Below are 20,577 nucleotides of genomic sequence, written 5' to 3'. Positions count from 1 at the left end.
TCAAGCACTTGGGCCATCTTCTACTGCTTTCCCAGGCCATTGCGGAGAGCTGGATTGGAAGTGGAGCAGCAGGGACTCGAACAGGTGCCCATATTGGATGCCAGCGCTGCAGGTGGTGGCTTTACTTGCTATGCTACAGCACTGGCCCTACATGAACTTTTTTTTTTTTTTTTGCCAGGCAGAGTTACAGTGAGAGAGAGACAGAGAGAGAGTTATAGACAGTGAGAGACAGAGAGAAAGGTCTTCCTTCCGTTGGTTCACTCCCCTAATGGCCGCTATGGCCAGTGCTGCACCGATCTGAAGCCAGGAGCTGGGTACTTTTTCTTGGTCTCCCATGCGGGTGCAGGGACCCAAGTACTTGGGCCATCCTCCTCTGCCCTCCTGGGCCACAGCAGAGAGCTGGATTGGAAGAGGAGCAACTGGGACAGAATACGGCGCCCCAACCGGGACTGGGGTGGGGGGCGGTGCTGCAGGCGGAGGATTAGCCTGTTGAGCCATGGCGCCTGGCCTGAGGCGCTGGCATCCCATATGTATATGTGCACCGGTTCTAGTCCCGGCTGCTCCTTTTTCGATCCAGCTCTCTACTATGGCCTAGGATAGCAGTGGAGGATGGCCCGAGTCCTTGGGACCCTGCACCCATGTGGGAGACCCAGAGGAAGCTCCTGGCTCCTGGCTTTGGATAGGCACAGCTCTGGCCATTATGGTCATCTGGGGAGTGAACCAGTGGATAGAAGACCTCTCTCTCTGTCTCTGCCTCTCTCTGTAACTCTGTCTTTCAAATAAGTAAAATAGATCTTTAAAAAAAAGGTACCCTTTGAACTATTTCAGTTAATGCTAAATCCCTGTTGTAGAAATGCAGATAGTATTTAGATTTAAGTATTTTTAAGAGAATCCAAACACATTTTTATTCAAGATTGTTAATAGTCTTAAGGAATGCGGATGAGAAATTGACAAGTGTTAATGAAACATTTCTGTCTTGATCATAGACATAAGAAACCAGTCAATTACTCACAGTTTGAGGACTCCGACAGTGATGGTAAGTAGAGCTTCTTACATTTGTTTTACAGATGTACAAATTTATTTACATGCCATTTACAGCTCATATATTTAACATATCCTCCAATTGCATTTGAAGTTAGTTGGAAAAAGAATTTCCTAAGGATTTTGAATAATTAATGCTGATAATTACACTGATAGGAATGGTGTAGGTGAATGATACATGAACATATGAAGTGATAAGTGGTACTTTAGGACTTAGCTGCTCTCTGTTTCTGAGATCAGGTTTTGTCTCCTCTATTTCCCAAAGAAGAAACATTTTTTTTGTGATGCAAATATATTACAGGGTATTATATAAAAATTTCCATTAATTGCAATATAAAATAAGACCTAGAAGAAAGGTTGGCCTTAAGCTATGCCATATTGATTGTGTATTTACTTGTCTCTGCTGTAAGAGCACTTTGAGAATTTTGAAAAACTTTGTATCAGATTACACTATACTTTGAAGTAAGTTGTATATTTCTTTCTCAGACCTCCAGAGTTTTCTGTATGTAAAATAATAATTCCTAGGTTTGAAGGAATCTGATTTTGCCTTGGTCACAGACTTATGTACGTATGCCTACAATGTGGGAGAAAATAGTGCAGAGTGTAACTGAACTTTTTGTTACCACCATCAGTCACCAAATATTTATAAACTGCTATTTATGTTCTGGGTGCTGTGCATAGCTTAAGGGCACAGAAAGTCATAAGTAACATATGTCCCTAGATAGGAAACCCATGTAAGAGGCAGCATGTATTAATAAATGCTAGAGTATATTATTAAAACTACATTGGCCCTGAAGGTATGGTATGTATACAGGTGTCATATATATGTTTAAAAGCCACAGCAGCAGTTTTATGTTGAGTGTCCAGAGAAGAACTGCAATAGTTCTGAGGATTAGTAGGACAACAAAACAAAACTAGAAGAAACAGTAATCACCTAGAAAGGAACATCTCTTTACCAGAAGTTACTTTGGTAGGAACATGGGGAGATCGATATGGTAATTGACAGAGAAAATACAGCTATTGTGGAATAGGAGCGTCTGTCCCTTTCCTCATGATGCTTCTTACTTTAATAGCTTGGTTCATGTAGAAGGAAAAGGTAATGGGCCTTTGAAAGCAGACATTTGACTGCAGTGTGTAGTTGACATAAAAATAATTTCCTTTCATTTTCAGTATGATAAAATTCTACAATTTTCTTAATGGCTTTATAGGTTTTTTATGAAGCATATGTTTTACATTTAGATGCTACCTTAATTGCCTTTGCCGTTTTTAAAGTAAATTGGTTTTTGATGGATTAGTATGTAAAAATAAAGGCTACAAAAGCAAAGAGGAGTTAAAACAGCAGAGTTAGAATAAAGACAAGAAGAATACCACCCATGATTTTTAAATTGTAGAAAACTTGAACATCCACTGTAATGAATTTCAACTGCCAAGAAATTAATTTTATTTATTTTTAATTCCTACATAAATAGATGATTTTGTTTCGGCAACTGTACCTTTAAACAAGAAATCCAGAACAACACCAAAGGAGTTAAAACAAGATAAACCAAAATCTAACTTGAAGAATGTCCAGAAACAAGACATCCCACTCCAAGAGAAAACCCCTAAAAAAAGGTGAGAGGTAAGACAGACAGTAAGTATATGACATAGATGTGTTCATTTAAAACAGACACAGATTCATACTCTTGTGGTTTAAGTTAGAACTCATAGAGAATCATACATCTTATTTAGTGCATGTAGGATAACAAGGATATACCATGATTCCCTTCTTTTTTTTTTTTTTTATTGTTTTTATTTGACAGGTAGAGTTACAGACAGTGAGAGAGAGACAGAGAGAAAGGTCTTCCTTCTGTTGATTCACTCCCCTAATGGCCACTACGGCTCGTGCTGCGCTGATCCAAAGCCAGGAGCCGGGTGCTTCCTCCTGGTCTCCCATGCGGGTGCAGGGACTCAAGCACTTGGGCCATCCTCCACTGCCCTCCTGGGCCACAGCAGAGAGCTGGACTGGAAGAGGAGCAGCCGGGACAGAATCCGGCGCCCCGACCGGGACTAGAACCCAGGGCGCTGGTGCCGCAGGTGGAGGATTAGTCAAGTGAGCGACGGTGCTGGCCCATGATTCCCTTCTAACCAGTTGAGTTAAAAAAAGAAAATTACAATTATGAGATACATATTTAAATATTAAAACAATAATAATTACAAAGTGTAGAAGTGATGGGTGGCTGTTATAAGACCACATACCTGTCTCTGAAGTCCTGAAATCTTACAAGACTCTCTACTCTGTTCAAAATTATAATTTTTAAGAACTGTTTTGGAGAGTTTAAAACATCTGTTTTCCTGTAGATAAAAGATATTTTTCCTTATCTTGTCCACATTTGTCTGGCAGTGAGAAGGTCCTGTGGTTTCTAGACTAGACCTGTAATTCTATTTTAATTCCTATGAGGGAGTTAAGAGTGAGTGAAGTCCTAAGAGATCCCAAATTTGTAGCAGGGAGAGGAGATGGGCAAAAGAGGAATATTAAAAGATGGAATATCAGTAAACAGCATATTATTGCTACAAGTTGCTCTAATTAACATAGAGAAACTTTTTTTAGATTTTTATTTATTTATTTATTTTGACACGCAGAGTGGACAGTGAGAGAGACAGAGAGAAAGGTCCTCCTTTTTCTACTGGTTCGCCCTCCAATGGCCACTGTGGCCAGCGTGCTGCAGCCGGTGCACCACGCTGATCTGAAGCCAGGAGCCAGGTGCTTCTCCTGGTTTCCCGTGCAGGGGCAGGGCCCAAGCGCTTGGGCCATCCTCCACTGCACTTCTGGGCCACAGCAAAGAGCTGTGGATTGGAAGAGGAGCAACCGAGACAGAATCCGGCACTCTGACTGGGACTAGAACCTGGTGTGCTGGCGCTGCAGGCGGAGGATTAGCCTAGTGAGCCGTGGCCCCGGCCAACATAGAAAAATTTACCCCATGTCATGTTGTTTACTTTTTCTCTTATGTTTTTAAAATTTCTTGTACTATACTTTGAATATAAGGAGAAAACAATCCATGGGTAAAAGAAAATACTTGCAGATAATATAACTGATATGAGAATTGTATCCAGAATATAAAACAACTCTTTTTTTTTCTTCAAAGATTCATTTGTTTATTTGAAGATGGAGTTGCAGAGGCAGAGAGAGAGAGAGAGAGAGAGGTCTTCATTCACTGGTTCACTCCCCAAGTGGCCACAATGGCTGGAGCTGGGCTGATCCGAAGCCAGGAGCCTCCTCCAGGTCTCCCACGCAGGTTCAGGTGCCCAAAGACTTGGGCCATCTTGTACTGTTTTTCCAAGCCATAGCAGAGAGCTGGACTGAAAGTGGAGCAGCCAGGACTCGAACAGGTGCTTATACGGGTTGCTGGCACTACAGGCAGGGCTTTACCTGCTGTGTCACAGCGCTGGCCCCTAAAAGAACTTAGAACTCAACAGTAAAAAGAGATTTGCACAAGAGATCTGAATGGACATTTCTCCAAAGGAGACACCCAAATGCAACATCATTAGCAATCAGGGAAATTCAAATCAAAACCACAGTGAAGTACTTCATACCCATTCAGTGATTATAGTGAAAAAGAGAATAACAAGTACTGATGAGGATGTGGAGAAATTGGAGTCCTCATTCATGGCTGATGAGAATGGATATAGAAAGGTGCAAACAAATTGGAAAACAATTCAGCTGTTTCTCAAAGTGTTAAGCGTAGGGTTGTTCTGTGACCAGCCTAGAAATAAACCCAAGAGGAATGTAAACATGCCCACACCAAAGCTTGCACATGAGTGTTGAGATCAGCATTATTCACAACAGCCAAAGTGGAAGAGTCCAAATGTATCAGCTCATGAATGGGAAAACAAAATTGGGTGTCTGTACAATGGAATATTACTCAGCCATAAAAAGACATGAAAGCATACTGAGGAAACAAGCCAGACACAAAAGATCACATAGTATGTTATCCTATTTATAGGTAATATTCAGAATAGGCAAATCCCTACAGATAGAGAATAGGTTAATGATTGCCAGGAACTGGAGATGTGGACAGTGGGGGGTGACTGTTGATGGTTATGTGGTTTCTTTTGGGGATAGTGAAAATGTTCTGAAATTTGGTATCTGTGATTTTTCATGACTTAGAATACACTAAAAACTGTATTGTAAACTTTAAAGGAATGAATTTCTTTTTTAAGGATTTTATTTTACTTATTTGAAAGAGTTAGAGAGGTAGAGACACAGAGAGAGAGGTCTTTTATCTACTGGTTCACTCCCCAAATGGACCAGGCTGAAGCTAGGAGCCTGGAGCTTCTTCCAGGTCTCCCATGTGGGTGCAAGGGTCTGAGCAGTTGGGCCAACTTCTGCTTTCCCAGGCGCATCAGAAGTGGAGCAGCTGGATTGTGAACCGGCACCCACAGGTGATGCTGGCATTGTAAGAGGAGGCTTAACCAGCCCTGGTTTATAACAATTTTTGTGTATTTTATAAATAAGTAGAAGGGAGGAATTTAAAGGTTCCCAACAAAAAGAAGAGTAAAATCTTTGAAAAGGAGATACATGCTCACTACTCTGATTTGATTATCATTATTGTACCCATGTAACAAATTATCAGATGGAAGAGTCTCTCTCTCTAACTCTGCCTTTCAAATAAATAAATAAATCTTTAAAAAAGTGCCCTTCAAATAAATTAAAAATATTTTTATGAAGTTGTTACAAACCAATCACCCTTCTGTGCTGTAGAACACTAAAACTTTCTCCTGCCATTTCACTGTATTTTGGTAGTGATCTCATACTCCCTCCCCCGACTCTTCGTAGTCCCTAATAACCACCATTTGATTCTCTACACTTTTTTTGTTTTTGTTTTTGATAGAGTGGACAGTGAGAGAGAGAGAGACAAAGAGAAAGGTCTTCCTTTGCCGTTGGTTCACCCTCCAATGGCCGCCGCGGCCGGTGCGCTGCAGCCGGCACACCGCGCTGATCCAAAGCCAGGAGCCAGGTGCTTCTCCTGGTCTCCCATGGGGTACAGGGCCCAAGGACTTGGGCCATCCTCCACTGCCTTCCTGGGCCACAGCAGAGAGCTGGACTGGAAGAGGAGCAACTGGGAGTAGTACCCGGCACCCCAACCAGGACTAGAACCCGGTGTGCCGGGTCCGCAGGCAGAGGATTAGCCTATTGAGCCGCGGCGCTGGCCAAATGATTCTTTACACTTTTTCTAAAGTATTTATAAGAGACTTAACTAAAGGGATACTGGAGAGGTCAGAGGAGGCCTAAGTGAAACTGAAATCTGAAGCAAGTCTGGTTTAGTTTGAGCAGGTGCTTCCCACATGGATGGAACTGGTGGTTAAGGAGAGAGATTACAATTAATGGGAATAGTAAGGGGGAAGGTACATGCTGCTCCTGTTATACTATATATAGAACATTGTTGGTATATTTTAGGAGTCTTACCATAAAAGATCAATTAATAATAATTAATCTATAAAAACATTTTTGTGAGGTGCTGGCACCGCTTGCAACACTGCCATTCCATGTTAGAGTGCATTTCAAGTCCCAGCTGTTACATTTGTGATCCAGCTTCCTGGTAATGTGACTGGGAAGGCAGTAGAAGATGACCTAAGTCTTTGGGTCTCTGCCATACATGTGGGAGACCGGGATGGAGTTCCTGGCTCCCCGCATTTGCCTGTCCCAACCCTGGCTTTTGCAGCCATTTGGGTAATGAACCAGGGATTGAAAGAGCTCTCTGTCTCTCCTTCTCTGTTGCTGTGCCTTTCAAATAAATAAATAAATTTATAGAAAAAATTTTAATGAAATTAGCAACTCTTAAATAGTTATTTAGGAAAATCTCAAACTTTGCTATTTAGTTAGCTTGATGTTTTTGAAAACTCATTATTTTTATTCCTATTTTAGGATGGCTTTAGATGATAAGCTGTACCAGAGAGACTTAGAAGTTGCACTAGCCTTATCAGTGAAGGAACATCCGACAGTCACCACTGATGTGCGGACGTCTCAAGACAAAAGTAAATTTCCTATATATTAACCTTGAAAGCTTTCTTATTGCTCTTGTAACCATTTCTTTGGATGAGTTTTCACAAGGGAAAGAACAAGCTTTGAAGACTTGGAACTGTAAATAATCAATTTGCCAAGCATACAGTTGGATTTAATTCTTTATTCAGCTTCATAAAATTCATACAAACATACAAGCATCTCTGCTTAACACTCAGAGCTCGAGGATGTGGACTATGAGCCTACATGTTCAAAGTCCATCTTGGTATAGAGTGAAAATTTAATTTCTTGATCAAATGAATTGATCTATCCAGTCCTAACAATCTGCTGCTCTTTCTCCAAATCCAAATCGGTTAATAACCTAGTGGTGTCACTACTCAGTGGATGATGTACTTTTTGGCATTGGCATTTAGTACCAATTATCATGACTTAAAGCCTTCTTAAAATGCTTTAGTTTATTTTAAAGTTATTATAATAATTGGGGAATCCTTATGTTCCAAAAAAAGCATAAATTTGCCTACACAGAAGTGACTGTTAAAATTTAGTATCTATTTCTTGTGTGTTAGGCACCATAATTAGCAATTTCCACATGAGATCAATATTTAATCTCCCATAATAACCTACGTGACTATTTTTATCTCCATGTTATAGCTGAGGAAATTAAGTTTTAGCAAAGGTAAGCAACTTGCCTGTTGTCACGTGGCCAGTTTACGTGGGAGCCTGAATCTGGACCTAAGTGATTTCAGAGCCCAGAATGCTCGTATGCTAACCTCTCCAGGCCGTCCCTGAGCTAGTCTGTGTGTGGGATCATGTGTCTCTATCTAGATGCAATTATATTTTAATGTTAATCTTCTAACTTCTAGATTAAGGGTGGGGAACCTTTTTTTCTGCCAAGAGCCATTTGGATATTTATAACGTCATTCATGGACCATACGAAATTAACAGCTTAAAAATTAGCTTGCTGTAGATTTATTGGATTTCAAGTCCCACCTGCCGTTGCCTTGTCAGGGCAGACTGAATGATTTTTGCAGGCCTCATGCAGCCTGAGGGCCAGATGTTCCCCACCCCAGTTCTAGATAATGGTTAAGGTAAAGCCTGAGTTTCCTTTTTTATTCTTTGTTTTTAGGCATTGAAAAATATGGCAGTAGTGAAACAGAAACAATGAAAAAGTCTCCTCATATCTCTAATTGCAGTGTGACCAGTGATTATTTAGGTAAGTTTTTTATATTAATGATTTCTTCTCAACAACGCTGTTTTTCTGACTTTTGTTTAAATTCCTGAAACTAGCTAGAACCAAGGTATTTAAATTTGTGAAAGACCCTCTTCACCTCCTCGCCTTTGTGTCTTTGTTTCTAGTCTTGTTCTCATCCACTTCTGGCCTTCAGTAATTGACCCCAGAACAAACTGCGTCTTCCCAGTTGCAGTTTGAAAATTCTTAGGCAAAAACTCAGTTTGGGTCTTGAGCTAATGCTTCTGTTGCCAGGGTACTGATGTACGGTATTTGACCCAGATTGGACTACAAAATCTATTATTAGAAGCAGGGGAGGGACAAACCTGGGCAGATAAAAGCAACAGATGTAACAGTGTCCATTCTGCTATTCCCAAAATATTTGCTGTTGGAAGAGGTCTTCCACTGACTTTTATTCATCTTCTGAAGATTTGGATAAGATCACGGAGGAAGATGGTGTTTGTGGGGCTAACAGGAAGCGAAAGGCAGCGTCCAAAGCTCAGCTGCAGCAGAGGAAGACTTCTCGGGAAGGAAGTGATGGCGACACTGCTGATGACACTGACCCGGACTTTGCAACCAGTGAGTTACAGCCTGCTGAAAAATGAATTCAGAGGGAATCCAGTAAAACGGTCTTGGAGGCCAGTTATGTATTCAGAGCACTGTGCTGCATCTCTGGGTATGCAGACTTGAGGAACACACAGGACAGTTGAATTAGCTATGGCATTTAGGGAAAAAGCTTTGAGTAGGAGGTAACCTTTAAGCCAAGCATTATAAAATGAGCAGCATTTAGGCCGACTGCAAGGATGGAATAGCGTTTCTGACCTTTATGGGATGCTGACATGGGAGGCGGCTGCTTTACCCGCTACGCCACAGCACCAGCCCTTGTAACGAAATATTGATAATCATCGAATCTGGGTGGTGTTTTATTATATTATTATCTATTTTGTAGGTTTGAAGTATTCTTTTTTATATAAAATATATTCTGTCAGATAGATAGGTGAGTATTAATATGTGAGGACAGCAAAGGTTATCTTCAAGTAGTAAGATTAGAGTGAATTTTCTTTTTTTAGATTTATTTATTTGAAGAAGTTACAGAAAGCCCTCCCATCTGCTGGTTCACTCCCCAAATATTCCCAATGGCCAGGGCTGGGCTAGGCCAAAGCCAGGAGCCAAGAGCTTCTTCTGGTTCTCCCATGTGGGTGCAGGGGCCCAAGCACTTGGGCCATCTTCTACTGCTTTCCCAGGCCATTAGCAGGGAGCTGGGTTGGAAGTGGAGCAGCCAGGACACGAACTGGCACCTATATGGGATGCCAGCGCTACAGGTGGAGGCTTAACCTACTATGTCACAGTGCTGACCCGGAATTTTCCTTTTTAATACTTTCTAAAAAATATGGCCTAATTTCCCCTCCCTCCCTCCCTCTCTTTTGCTTGCTTGCTTGCTTTCAGATTTTATTATCTATTTGAATGGCAGGGTTACAGAGAGAGGAAGAGACAGAGCAAGAAAGAGATTATCTGCTGGTTCATTCCCCAGATAGCTGCAACAGCCTGGGCTGGCCCAGACTAATGCCAGGAGCCTGAAATCTAGTCCAGTCTTACAAGTAGAAGGCAGGGTTCCAAATATTTGGGCCATTTTCCACTACTTTTCCAGTCATATTAGCAGGGAGCTGGGTTGGAAGTGGAAAGGCTGGATCTTGAAATGGTACAAATATAGGATGCCAGTGTTACAGGCAGCAGCTTAACCCAGTGTGCCACAACACAGACCTGCATTTTTTTTTATAATAAGTATGAAGGTACTTCAAAATGTTCATGGAAAATGTAATTAAAAGATAAGTTTATTTTGGTGAAAAAGAAATTTGAAGTCTATGCATAGCTTTTTCATAATAGACATTTTCCATGAATTTTCTGAATATTCCTTGTATGCACTGATTTAAAAATTTTTTGCACCAAAATAAATTTCTGTTTCCCATGAACTTCCTGAAGTATGCTTTGTTACTTTTCATTTTACTGAAAATTTTCTGAATAAGCATGTATACAAAATTTTAAATGAAAAAAAAGTTTGTGTAAATAGAAGACTAACCCTTCACACTTACTTTCAAGAGTTCATTATCTACAGGACTTGGTTTTCTGATGTAAACCTCCCCAGAATAGATCATTGCTTACCTCTCAGAGTGGACAAAGCTTTTTTTCAGAGCAGCTGCTCTCTCACATCACTGGCCTATGCCATCCCATATTACACAGAGGAGAGCCTGTGGGAGATCGAGGTATGTCTCATAGGCTGTCAGTGAGGATTGTTGTGGCGTGATTAGTCTCTTCTCAATTCCCAATGGACCTCTATTCTAGAATGTTGAACTTTATGGGATTACGGTATACAGATATTACCATAAATGTTTTGAAAGACTTATTGTTATACCCTACCATTTTTTTTTAGAAGTTACCAAGTTAAACTGGTAAAATCTAAAATAATGATTTCCTTTTTAAAAATTTATTTATTATTTGAAAGGCAGAGTTAACACAGAGGGGAGAGAGAAAGAGCTCTTCCATCCACTGGTTTACTCTCCATATGGCCATGAGGAATTGGACAAGGCCAGGAGGAGGCCAGGAGCTTCTTCCAGGCCTCCCATGTGGGTGCAGGGGCCCAAGAACTTAAGCCATCTTCCTCTGCTTTCCCAGGCGCGTTAACAGGGAGCTGGATTGATAGTGGAGCAGCCAGGTCTCAAACTGTCACCCGTATGGGATGCTAGCACTGCAGGCCGCAGCTTTAACCTGCTGAGCCACAGTGCTGGCTCCTAAAGTAATGATTTCTGATGGGAAAGTGATCATACTCATGGTAACAGCAGTTATAAATTTTTTTTGCCATACACTAGTTGTTATTCTAAATACTTTATGTAGGTTGAGTTAATCTGCACAACAACCTTGTAACTTGGATTTTATAGTTACCCCCTTTTTGATATGAGAAAACTGAGGTACAGTGCGGTTAGGGGATCTGTCTGAGGTTACACAGTGTGAAAGTGTAGGGGCTGGGATTCAGACCTGGTACCCACAGAGTCAGCCTTCGCGGCGTTCTGCTGCCAGCAGAGGTGTCCAGGAATGTGGTGCAAAAGCTGTGGGTAAAGTTGGAGCATCAGAACCCAGTTTCTAGAACGGAGGTGAAGTATGTGCTCTTGTGCTGTAGGTGAAGATTCTGCAGATGATTCTGATTATGGAGAGAGTGAAGATGATGAAGACTTCACTATGAGAAAAAGTAAAGTTAAAGAAATTAAAAAGAAAGAAGTGAAGGTAAAATCCCCAGTAGAAAAGAAAGAGAAGAAATCTAAATCCAAATGTAATGCTTTGGGTAAGCTTGGTCCAAAATATTTTCATTTTCTCAAGGCAGTTTATTTGTTTGGTTTATTGGCTATATTTTTCTGACCTTTACCTTTGTTCTCCTTCACATCTTACCAGTGTTCATTTCTGGTTAAAATACGTACAAGAAAGCAGGGCAGGGCTGGGCAAGGGAGGAACGCAGACAAGCCTGAGCTCTGCTAGCGGTTAGCATGCATTCGCCTGCCTCAGGCCTCACGGCCACCCTTTACGGTAGCTGGGTCACCTGCATTGTACAGGGAGGAAAACAAAGCGCTGAGAAGTTAAATAACTGGGGAATTTTACATCTAACAGGGGAAGGGGCAGCGGCTGGTATTTGAACCCAGTGTGTCATTTAGTGGCAAGCTCAATCCACTGGGCCACATTTTCTCTGGGTAATTAAACAAGGATGCTTGCATGGTGTTAATGCCTTGCTGTTGTGCTTGACCTCATCTCTGATTTGACAACTCTTTTGCCACATGTGTAGGGCACCTTTTTGTTTTTCTTTGCCCCAGATTCAGTAAAAACCATTTTTACAATAAAATTTCCAAAATTTGAGACTGCTTGAGCATGAAATACCTGCTGCTTATGTAAAAGAGGTTAGGATATTTTTTAGTTTGTAACATATGATAGATTATTGTAAAATACAACTTCTGTTAACTGAATTTTCTTGATTTATTGATACCTATTTTATGTCATGGTTTTTTTTAACTTTTATTTAATAAATATAAATTTCCAAAGTACAGCTTTTGGTTGGATTACAGTGGCTTTTTTCCCCATAACCTCCCTCCCATCTGCAACCATCCCATCTCCTACTGCCTCTCCCATCCCATTCACATCAAGATTCTTTTTTTTTTTTTTTTTTTTTGACAGGCAGAGTGGACAGTGAGAGAGAGAGACAGAGAGAAAGGTCTTCCTTTTGCCGTTGGTTCACCCTCCAATGGCCGCTGCGGCCGAAAGATTCATTTTCAATTATCTTTATATACAGAAGATCAATTTAGTATATACTAGGTAAAGATTTCAGCAGTTTGCACCCACACAGAAACACAAAGTGTAAAGTACTGTTTGAGTACTAGTTATATTGTTAATTCACATAGTACAACACATTAAGGACAGAGATCCTACATGGGGAGTAAGTGCACAGTGACTCCTGTTGTTGATTTAACAATTGACACTCTTGTTTATGGTGTCAGAAATCACCCTAGGCTCCTGTCATTAGTTGCCAAGGCTATGGAAGCCTTTTGAGTGTGCCAACTCCAATCTTATTTAGACAAGATCATAGTCAAAGTGGAAGTTCTCTCCTCCCTTCAGAGAAAGGTACCTCCTTTTTTGATGGCCCGTTCTTTCCGCTGGGATCTCACTCACAGAGAACTTTCATTTAGTTTTTTTTTTTTTTTTTTTTTTTTTTGCCTCAGTGTCTTGGCTTTTCATGCCTGAAATACTCTCATGGTTCTGTCATGTTTAATACAAATGCTATTTGACATTTTTCAGACTTCCTTTTTTAATAGGAAGAATTGTTGTTACCTTAAATAGTAGCATGGCACTCACTAAGATTTAAAGACTGATTGAGTTATAGTCCTTTCTCTGCTAGATTCTGAATTAATGAGGTTTAGAGGTTTTAGAGGTTTTTGGATGTTTTGGTTCTTTTTTTTGTTTTGTTTTAAAGATTCTTATTTATTCATTTGCAAGACGGAACTGTCATTTGCTTTTTCACTTCTCAAATGCCCACCAATAGCTGGATTGGGCCAGGCTGAAGCCAGGAGCCAGAAACTCCATTTGGATAACCCACATTGGTGGCAGGGACTCCAGTACATGAGCCATCATCTGTTGCTTCCCAGGGTGCACACTAGGAGGAAGCTGGAGTCAAGAGTGGAACCAGGACTCAAACCCAGGCGTTGTAGTGTGGGATGTGGTATTCCCACTGGCATCCCAATTGGTGGCGTAACTGCTCAACTGGACACCCATCCCAGAATGTCCTGCATTTTTGAGCAGATTCCCAGAGCACCTACCACTGTTGAGTATGTAGTAAAAATGCTCAGGTTCATATGCATTTGGATGCCCCTTAGGAATCTCAAAGCAAGCATTGTCTGGAAGTGAATTTATATTCCACCTGTGCTCCTCTCTTGTCCTCTTATATCTCCTCTCATCCTTGTGGCCGGCCATTCCGTAGGTAATGGCACCATGGAGCCATTGCAAGTCATGGATCGTTTCTTCATCTCCATTTAAACTAAACATTATAAAACTAATGTACTGCTTTCTCTTCCCGTCTTCACTTTAGTTCAGGCTCTCAGCACTTGTTTCCTGGATTCCTACAGTGGCCTGCAGGACAGTCTGCTTGCTCTACACTGCCACCATAAAGATGTTTGTAAACTGCTGGTCACTTGTGAAAATAAAACTTAGGTCTGATTGTGACCAGCACACACTCCTTTTCTTGGTCTGCACAGCTCATCACAAGTGATTGCATCCTCTCTCTCTCTCACTCTCAGACACACACACATACACACACACACACACACACACACACACCCCTCTTTCTTTTCTTGAGATTCTTGCTCCAGCCACACCAAATCAGTACTGGTTCTGGAACTTGTCTCATTCTCCAGTTCTGCATGCTCTACTTCTGGAAAACTTCCACAGCTCATCTACTCTTCAGCCTTGGTTCAAACCATCCTCACCTCCTCACCTCCTGCCCTGTGCTGTAGACGTGCATACTAGGCTATAACTTCCTGTGCTGCTAGGCATGCCTCTAGAGTCTGTCATTTCCCTTAACACTGCATTAGACACATCTTTCTATTTTGTTGTCCTTCCCACTGGAGTTGAGTGACTGAACCATAATCTTGGGAGTTGGATCCATGAGTTCCTGAGTTATTCTGTGTTCCTCTAGTACCTAATACATTGCCTCGCTGACACCTACTGGTGAGACACTGTCACATAATTGTTCAAGGATGGACTTTGAAGTCAAATGTGGTTTCTAATCCTGGCTCAGACACTTACTAGCTATCAAACTACAGGCAGATTACTTAGCCTTTCCATTGCCTTAGCTGACAGAGGGGACAGTAATATGTGTATCAGAATTGTCATAAAGGATTAAAGGCAATGTATGTGGTATGTTTAACACACTGGCTGGCATATAAGTAAATGCCTTTCAAGGATGGTTATTCTTGGGTGCTCAATAAATGTTTCCACATTTGTGATACTGCCTTTTTAATTTTGTGTAAGATTATGTAACTATAATTTTTATAAATACATACTAGATTCTTCTATTTGACAAGCTCTTTTATGTGTATTTTTCAAATAAGTGACGTCAGTAGACTCTACTCCAGCTGCTGTCAAATCAGAACCTCAGCCCTCACCAAAACAGGTTTCCTTGTCTTCAGAGGCCGCTAGGAAACCGTTACAGATATGCAGCCCTTCAGCTGAAAGCAAGAGGCCCAAGTGGGTCCCACCAGGTACTGCACGTTATGTATGATCAAGGGCAAGGGCTTAGAAGGTTACCACTGGTAGATTTTTTTGTCCTAGATGCAAAGGAAATATCTGAGCATTTCCCTGTATTAATATTCTTGAAAACCAAGTTTTAAGTTGCTATATTTATTCCTCATTTATTTAGCCATTCCCTTATTGTTATCCAAGTTGTTTAATTTTTTTTCTCAGTGTTTCAAATTTTGAAATTTAATGCTAGGCAGAAAGAATTGCTATGATAAGGTGATAGTATAAATGAAGCTAGTGTAAGATTTTATGTCTTTATAACCAGTGTTGTTTGCTCCCAGCTTCCTGTTTCACCTTTCATGGTTAAAGTTTTGATGTCATTACCTTGGCTTCCAGGAATGTTTGAAAATAGGCAACGGCACAGCCTTTCTGCTCTTTAGTACTGTCATTGTGTAGATCAAGTTTATTGGTTAATGGACCCTGGAAAGCAGAATGGTGCTTACCTAGCTTTTTTCTTCTGCTACTTTAAACATTAATGTATATTAAGAGATTTCAGACATAATCAGCATCACTTCATTTTTTCTTTCAGCGGCATCTGGAAGTAGCAGCTCCAGGAGCAGCCCCCTGGCAGGAGCGACAGTTAAGTCTCCAAATCAGAGTCTCCGCCTTGGCTTGTCCAGATTAGCACGAGTTAAACCTTTGCATCCAAGTGCCACTACTGGCTGAGTGTGGTGGCAAAGGAATGTGTGACTGAGAGAATCACAGTGTCTCAAGCATGTTTCTGTTTGCTTTGTGTTTATATGCATATTTGATGGGGGACATTGAAATGTATCGTGTCATGTTGTGTAAATGGACTCTACCCATTTGGTGATTCTGTTCCCTCTGAAGCTATTCAAGACTTCAGTAAAAGGTTTATTTATATGGATTATCTTCTCATGTGATTTCCTTCTGAAGAGTGTGTTCTGTCTTCTTATGCATCATAAGTCACTGTCATTACCTGGTTGCCAGTGTGACAGGGAGGAAGTCCATGTCACATGCTGTTCTAGTACTGTGCTGTTCTTCTCTAGCCTTGTCTAGTTTATGACACCTTAGCTTTAACTGTTCAGAGCTTTTATCTGGCTGGGGGAATCATTTCCATTTCTTTCAGGAGACATTTCTGAAACCTTACTATTAATATTGCTACTTAAGCAATATTAACTGTCAGTTTTATTGCAAAAATGTTTCATATTTTACCCAAATCATTTTATAGTAAGAATTCAGAATTATTTTACATATCAAAGTGATTAATAGTTATGTCTCCTACTTGGAAATAGATGGTTATTGTATAGCAAACAATTTAATGACATTTTATGAAGTCTTCATTATCAAAAGCCTTTAATAAAAGTGAAAATGTTCTTTTCCCTATTTCTTCTATCTTTCTCTGATTGTGTACGTTTCATGATAAGATGAGAGCCTTGCAAGGAACATTAACCTTGTAAGTATAACCAGGGAGAAGCAGTTTCATAATGACTGTATGTTCAGCCAGTACTCTGGAGAACAGCTGTCAAGTACTCGGTCATCCTGATTATTCTATTAGAGAATACAGATTTTCAGGAAACTCAGCTCTGTCTGAATTTATTTTGAGTAAAAACAGTAATGAGTATTTTATGATAAGAATGGTCACTTTTTAATAAAAATTTTCAAATCATGTTAACCATTTAAAGACATTAATACTTAGCTCTTGCTTTATGGAAACATTTGTCTTAACCTGAAAATAAGTAATTTCAAGTTATGATTAAAAGTTCTCCTTTGTATATTGATATTGTACATTTTTCCCCTTATCGAGTGTATTTTATTTGCCACCTCAGCTACCCAATCACCCAGCTTTTGAAGCCATATTTTCTAGTCACATAGTGCTGAGGTACTGTCTGTGGTCCATGTCAGCAATAAACATTAAGAGGCTGTAAGGTACTGATACCATTGACTAATCACCTGGCACCAGCTTGAGACCCTGTTTTTGCTGTGTTGTTTCATATTCATCGTTTCTTCCTGTCTGAAACTTACCTCAGACTGGCCTGGCTGCAGGAGCAATGGCCTTCATGGTGCCAAGCCCAGTGTTGTTGGTTTTCGCCTGATCTGATGAGCCCTGTTCATCAAACCGTGGTTGAGGCATTCTGTTTTCTTGGGTCACAAGCCACTGTCTGATTTTTCTCCCCATCTCCCTGCCTACTCTTCGTTAGTTTGCTGCTTTCTAATCTCTCCTGTCACCTGCTCCGATTCTCTCACTGCAGGAGCACGTAGTGTATAGTTCCATTCTCTTCCCCTGCTTCCTCTCCGCCCCAGCTTGTTTGAGTTTAGGCGACTTCAAGCTCCAGTGCCTACTTACGTGATAGGAACTCTCAAGTTAGGGTTTTTTTTTTTGTTTTTTTTTTTAAGATTTATTTATTTATTTATTTGAAAGTCAGAGTTACACAGAGAGAGAGAGAAGGAGAGGCAGAGAGAGAGAGACAGGTCTTCCATCCACTGGTTCATTCCCTAGATGGTCACAACAATCAGGAGCCAGGAGCGTCTTCTGGGTCTCTCATGCATAAGGACTTGGGCCATCTTCTACTGCTTTCCCAGGCCAACGCGAGAGCTGGATCGGAAGTGGACCAGCCGGGATTTGAACCAGTGCTCACATGGGATGTTGCACTGCAAGCAGTGGCTTTACCTGCTACGTCACAGCGCCAGCCCCTCAAGTTAGGGTCTTTAACCACATCTTGCTTTTGACATGGGACCCATTGCCTGGTTCATTGACAATTTGATGTAGTAAGTGGGTCACTAATTCATATTCCACTGCCCCTAACATCTTCCTGTATTTTCTGTTAGTAGATGGTACCCCTATCAACACAGATGCCCAGGGTGTATGATCCTGAGATTTAGTCTGTTCTTTCACCCTGTTTCCAGATACTACATTCTATTCTATATCTTAAATTTCTGAAAACTGCTCTTCCATTTTCCTTTCCTGATTCTGAAACATTGTCACTTCTGACATCCTTGCCTTGATTCTTAACCTACTCTGGCCCACCATTATACTGGGGTTGCCATCAAGAGTTTAAACCTGAGCATGAACACCCCCTGCTTGCAGTCCATGCACATTCACCTTAGCCTGTGTAGTTCACAAGCTACACTCTGTCCTTCTGGCCCCTACCTGCTTCTTCAGCCTGGTCTCATCTGCCCATGTGCACCTTTGACCCCTGTCCCACCAAACTGAGTGCTGGCACCAATGATACCAAGCTTTCTTGGTACTAGCTCTGCAGATTTGTTCTTTCTTGCTTTCTAACATGGCTAACTGCTACTTGTTATTGCATACTATAATTCAACTCAGCTCTTTCAAAAAGCTTCCCTTGGATGTCTGTTTGCTCTCTGGGTCAGCTGTGCACTCCAAGCCAAGCTACTGCCATTCACCTGTAACTTTGCTTCCTTTTTGTGCTTCCTGAAAATCTGGTGCAGAGTCTGTGCCCAAAAGTGTTCATCTGAGAGCAAATAAATTTATATGAACAATTTTTGCTAAGTGCTTCTGATGGTCACATAGTTGTTTATGAAAAGAGAATGGGGATAACTCCACTTGTCTGCTTAGCCAACTTGAGTCAATCTGTCTGTCCTGGGATTTCGTGTGGTTTCTTACCCTAAAGACTGGGGAGTGAGGGGATGGGGTGGGCTCTGTGGTGCAGCAGCCACACTCGGGACTTCCACAGCCCAAGCCCAAGTGCCCTTGTTTGAGTTCTGGCTCCTCCGATTCCCGACTAACTTCTTGGGATGCAGTGGATGATAGCCTAAGTATTTGGGTTCCTGCCACCCATGTGGGGACACCCAGATTGAGTTTCAAGCTTCTGGATTCTGCCTGGCTCAGTTCCCACTGTTGTGGGCATTTGGGGAGTGAACCAGTGGATAGGACATTTGTCTTTGGCCTTCAGTAACGTGGGTGAGGAAAAGGATCGAAGCAAGAGAACAGAAGTAGGAGAAGACAAGCTCTTTAGGCTGATGTTTAAGCTGATTTATTTGGGACTGGACCAGAACCTAAGCCCTTTTCTGCTCCAGAGTCACAAAAAGGGCGGACGTTGTTGCCATGGCGACCAACAGAGGGGTGTGGCCCCCCGCGGACCGGGCAGGTGACTTGTGGCGCCCCAGGGTGGGCGCTCAGCTAGCCTCATGCAGCTCCTCCCACCCCCGACCCCCACAGGAACAAAGTAAGGACCTGGGAGTGGGAGGGGGCTTGGATGGGTCGGGTGTTCCAGTCTTAGCCATCGGGGCCCATGGAGCCCTTGAGGCCGGGGATATGAAAGCTCCCGCAATGAAGTGTGAGTTCACAGAGGGACTGGGCTGCCTTAACGCTCACCCTCGGGTGCCGCGTCCTCCGTCCTCCGAGCACTGCCCTGTTAATAGAATGTCACTTAGCCCGCGCCTGCAGGGGGCCGCCGGGGCCAAAGCCGTTCTAGGGAACTCTGAGACCTGCCCTGAACCCGTGCTTCCAGCCAAAGCCAACACCGGGGGTGTGAAACTTCCTGTCGTTTGCGCCTTCACCACCAGGCCGCTTGGCATTCGCAAGCGGGTCCCACGACCATGCCCTGGGGGGTGAGGCCGTGGACACCCTGTGCCCGGGCACCTGCGTGCTCAGCCAAGTAACAAAGCACGCTGAGGTGTGCTTGTTTCACACCCCGGGCCACGCACTCTAGGGCGTTCCTAGGACCAGCAATTTTTTCCCCTAAACAAATATAGACACTGCAAAACCTGAGCAGTCTGTCAGGGCTTCAGACACACGAGACTCCTGTGACATTTGAAATAACTGACAACATCACCAGTCTTAACTCCAGCCCTACTCTTGGGGCTTAAGTGGAGACTTGGCAAAAGGTCACACCCACTTAGACGGAAAAGCCGAAACTAACGGGTGGTAAGTAGAATCCTGGCGTTCCGAGGGATCCTTCAAACCAGGGTGATCCCTCCTGGTGGCTGTGTCACTGAAGCCGGCTAGTTCCCTTCTGTTTTAGCCCCCATCAAGAGCATGAGATGAACCAGGAATCCATCTGTCTGGCAGTCTGCCAGGCTCGCCTACCTTGCTGGCCCTCTCCAGCTCCATATTCTGGCAAACAGGCTAAATGCTCACTTCTCAAACTCGCAGAGGATCCGGTGCCTCGGACTCAACATGAGCGTGTTGTGGGACAATGCTGATAAAGGGCAAGTGCTGATGTAGACTGTGATTAATAGAAATAATAATGAATAGATAATTAATAGTTAACTATAATGGTTAATAATAGATTTATAATTAATATTAATAGATAATTAATAGTTAATAATAGCTAATAGACTATGTCAAGGGATGTTGAGTTCTTACTGGCAGACTTAGCAATGATTAGAACATAATCTAGACTTTAGAAAACTGAAGCTACTTTAAGAGAAATCGTTAAAAGAAATTAAAAATAGAAATGACCACAACACTGGCCCTCTGTCATGCCTGGACATTCTCTCATGGAAGGAAGGTTTGAAAAATAACCATTAGGGGCCAGCTCCGTGGCGCAGTAGGTTAGTA

At 42.0% G+C, this 20,577-nt stretch overlaps 2 protein-coding genes across 5 annotated transcripts in view; both read left to right on the top strand.

Moving 5' to 3' along the window:
- Positions 1-20,577, top strand: part of RAD51AP1 (RAD51 associated protein 1) — a 57,535-nt gene that overhangs the window by 3,649 nt on the left and 33,309 nt on the right. For 2 of the 4 annotated variants that reach the window (XM_008259692.4, XM_070049355.1), the window contains exons 2-9: positions 987-1,036; positions 2,511-2,659; positions 6,944-7,053; positions 8,166-8,252; positions 8,697-8,846; positions 11,440-11,601; positions 14,906-15,055; positions 15,622-16,436. In XM_008259692.4, the coding sequence (XP_008257914.1) occupies positions 2,604-2,659; positions 6,944-7,053; positions 8,166-8,252; positions 8,697-8,846; positions 11,440-11,601; positions 14,906-15,055; positions 15,622-15,758 (852 nt within the window). In that variant the 5' untranslated portion in view covers positions 987-1,036; positions 2,511-2,603 and the 3' untranslated portion in view covers positions 15,759-16,436. Of the gene's footprint in view, positions 1-986; positions 1,037-2,510; positions 2,660-6,943; positions 7,054-8,165; positions 8,253-8,696; positions 8,847-11,439; positions 11,602-14,905; positions 15,056-15,621; positions 16,437-20,577 lie in introns of those variants that run through there. The other 2 variants (XM_051850213.2, XM_002712827.5) reach the window with 2 other exon arrangements.
- DYRK4 (dual specificity tyrosine phosphorylation regulated kinase 4) overlaps positions 19,131-20,577 on the top strand; it is a gene marked incomplete in the record, with an annotated part of 59,175 nt that continues 57,728 nt past the window's right edge. Inside the window, 1 exon segment of the mRNA XM_070049351.1 lies at positions 19,131-19,240. Within this exon segment, the coding sequence (XP_069905452.1) occupies positions 19,203-19,240 (38 nt within the window).

This window comes from Oryctolagus cuniculus, chromosome 9 (genome assembly GCF_964237555.1).
Source record: "Oryctolagus cuniculus chromosome 9, mOryCun1.1, whole genome shotgun sequence".
Lineage (NCBI taxonomy): Eukaryota > Metazoa > Chordata > Mammalia > Lagomorpha > Leporidae > Oryctolagus > Oryctolagus cuniculus.
The sequence above is the reverse complement of the archived record's forward strand: the minus strand, read 5'-3'. Positions and strand labels throughout refer to the sequence as shown.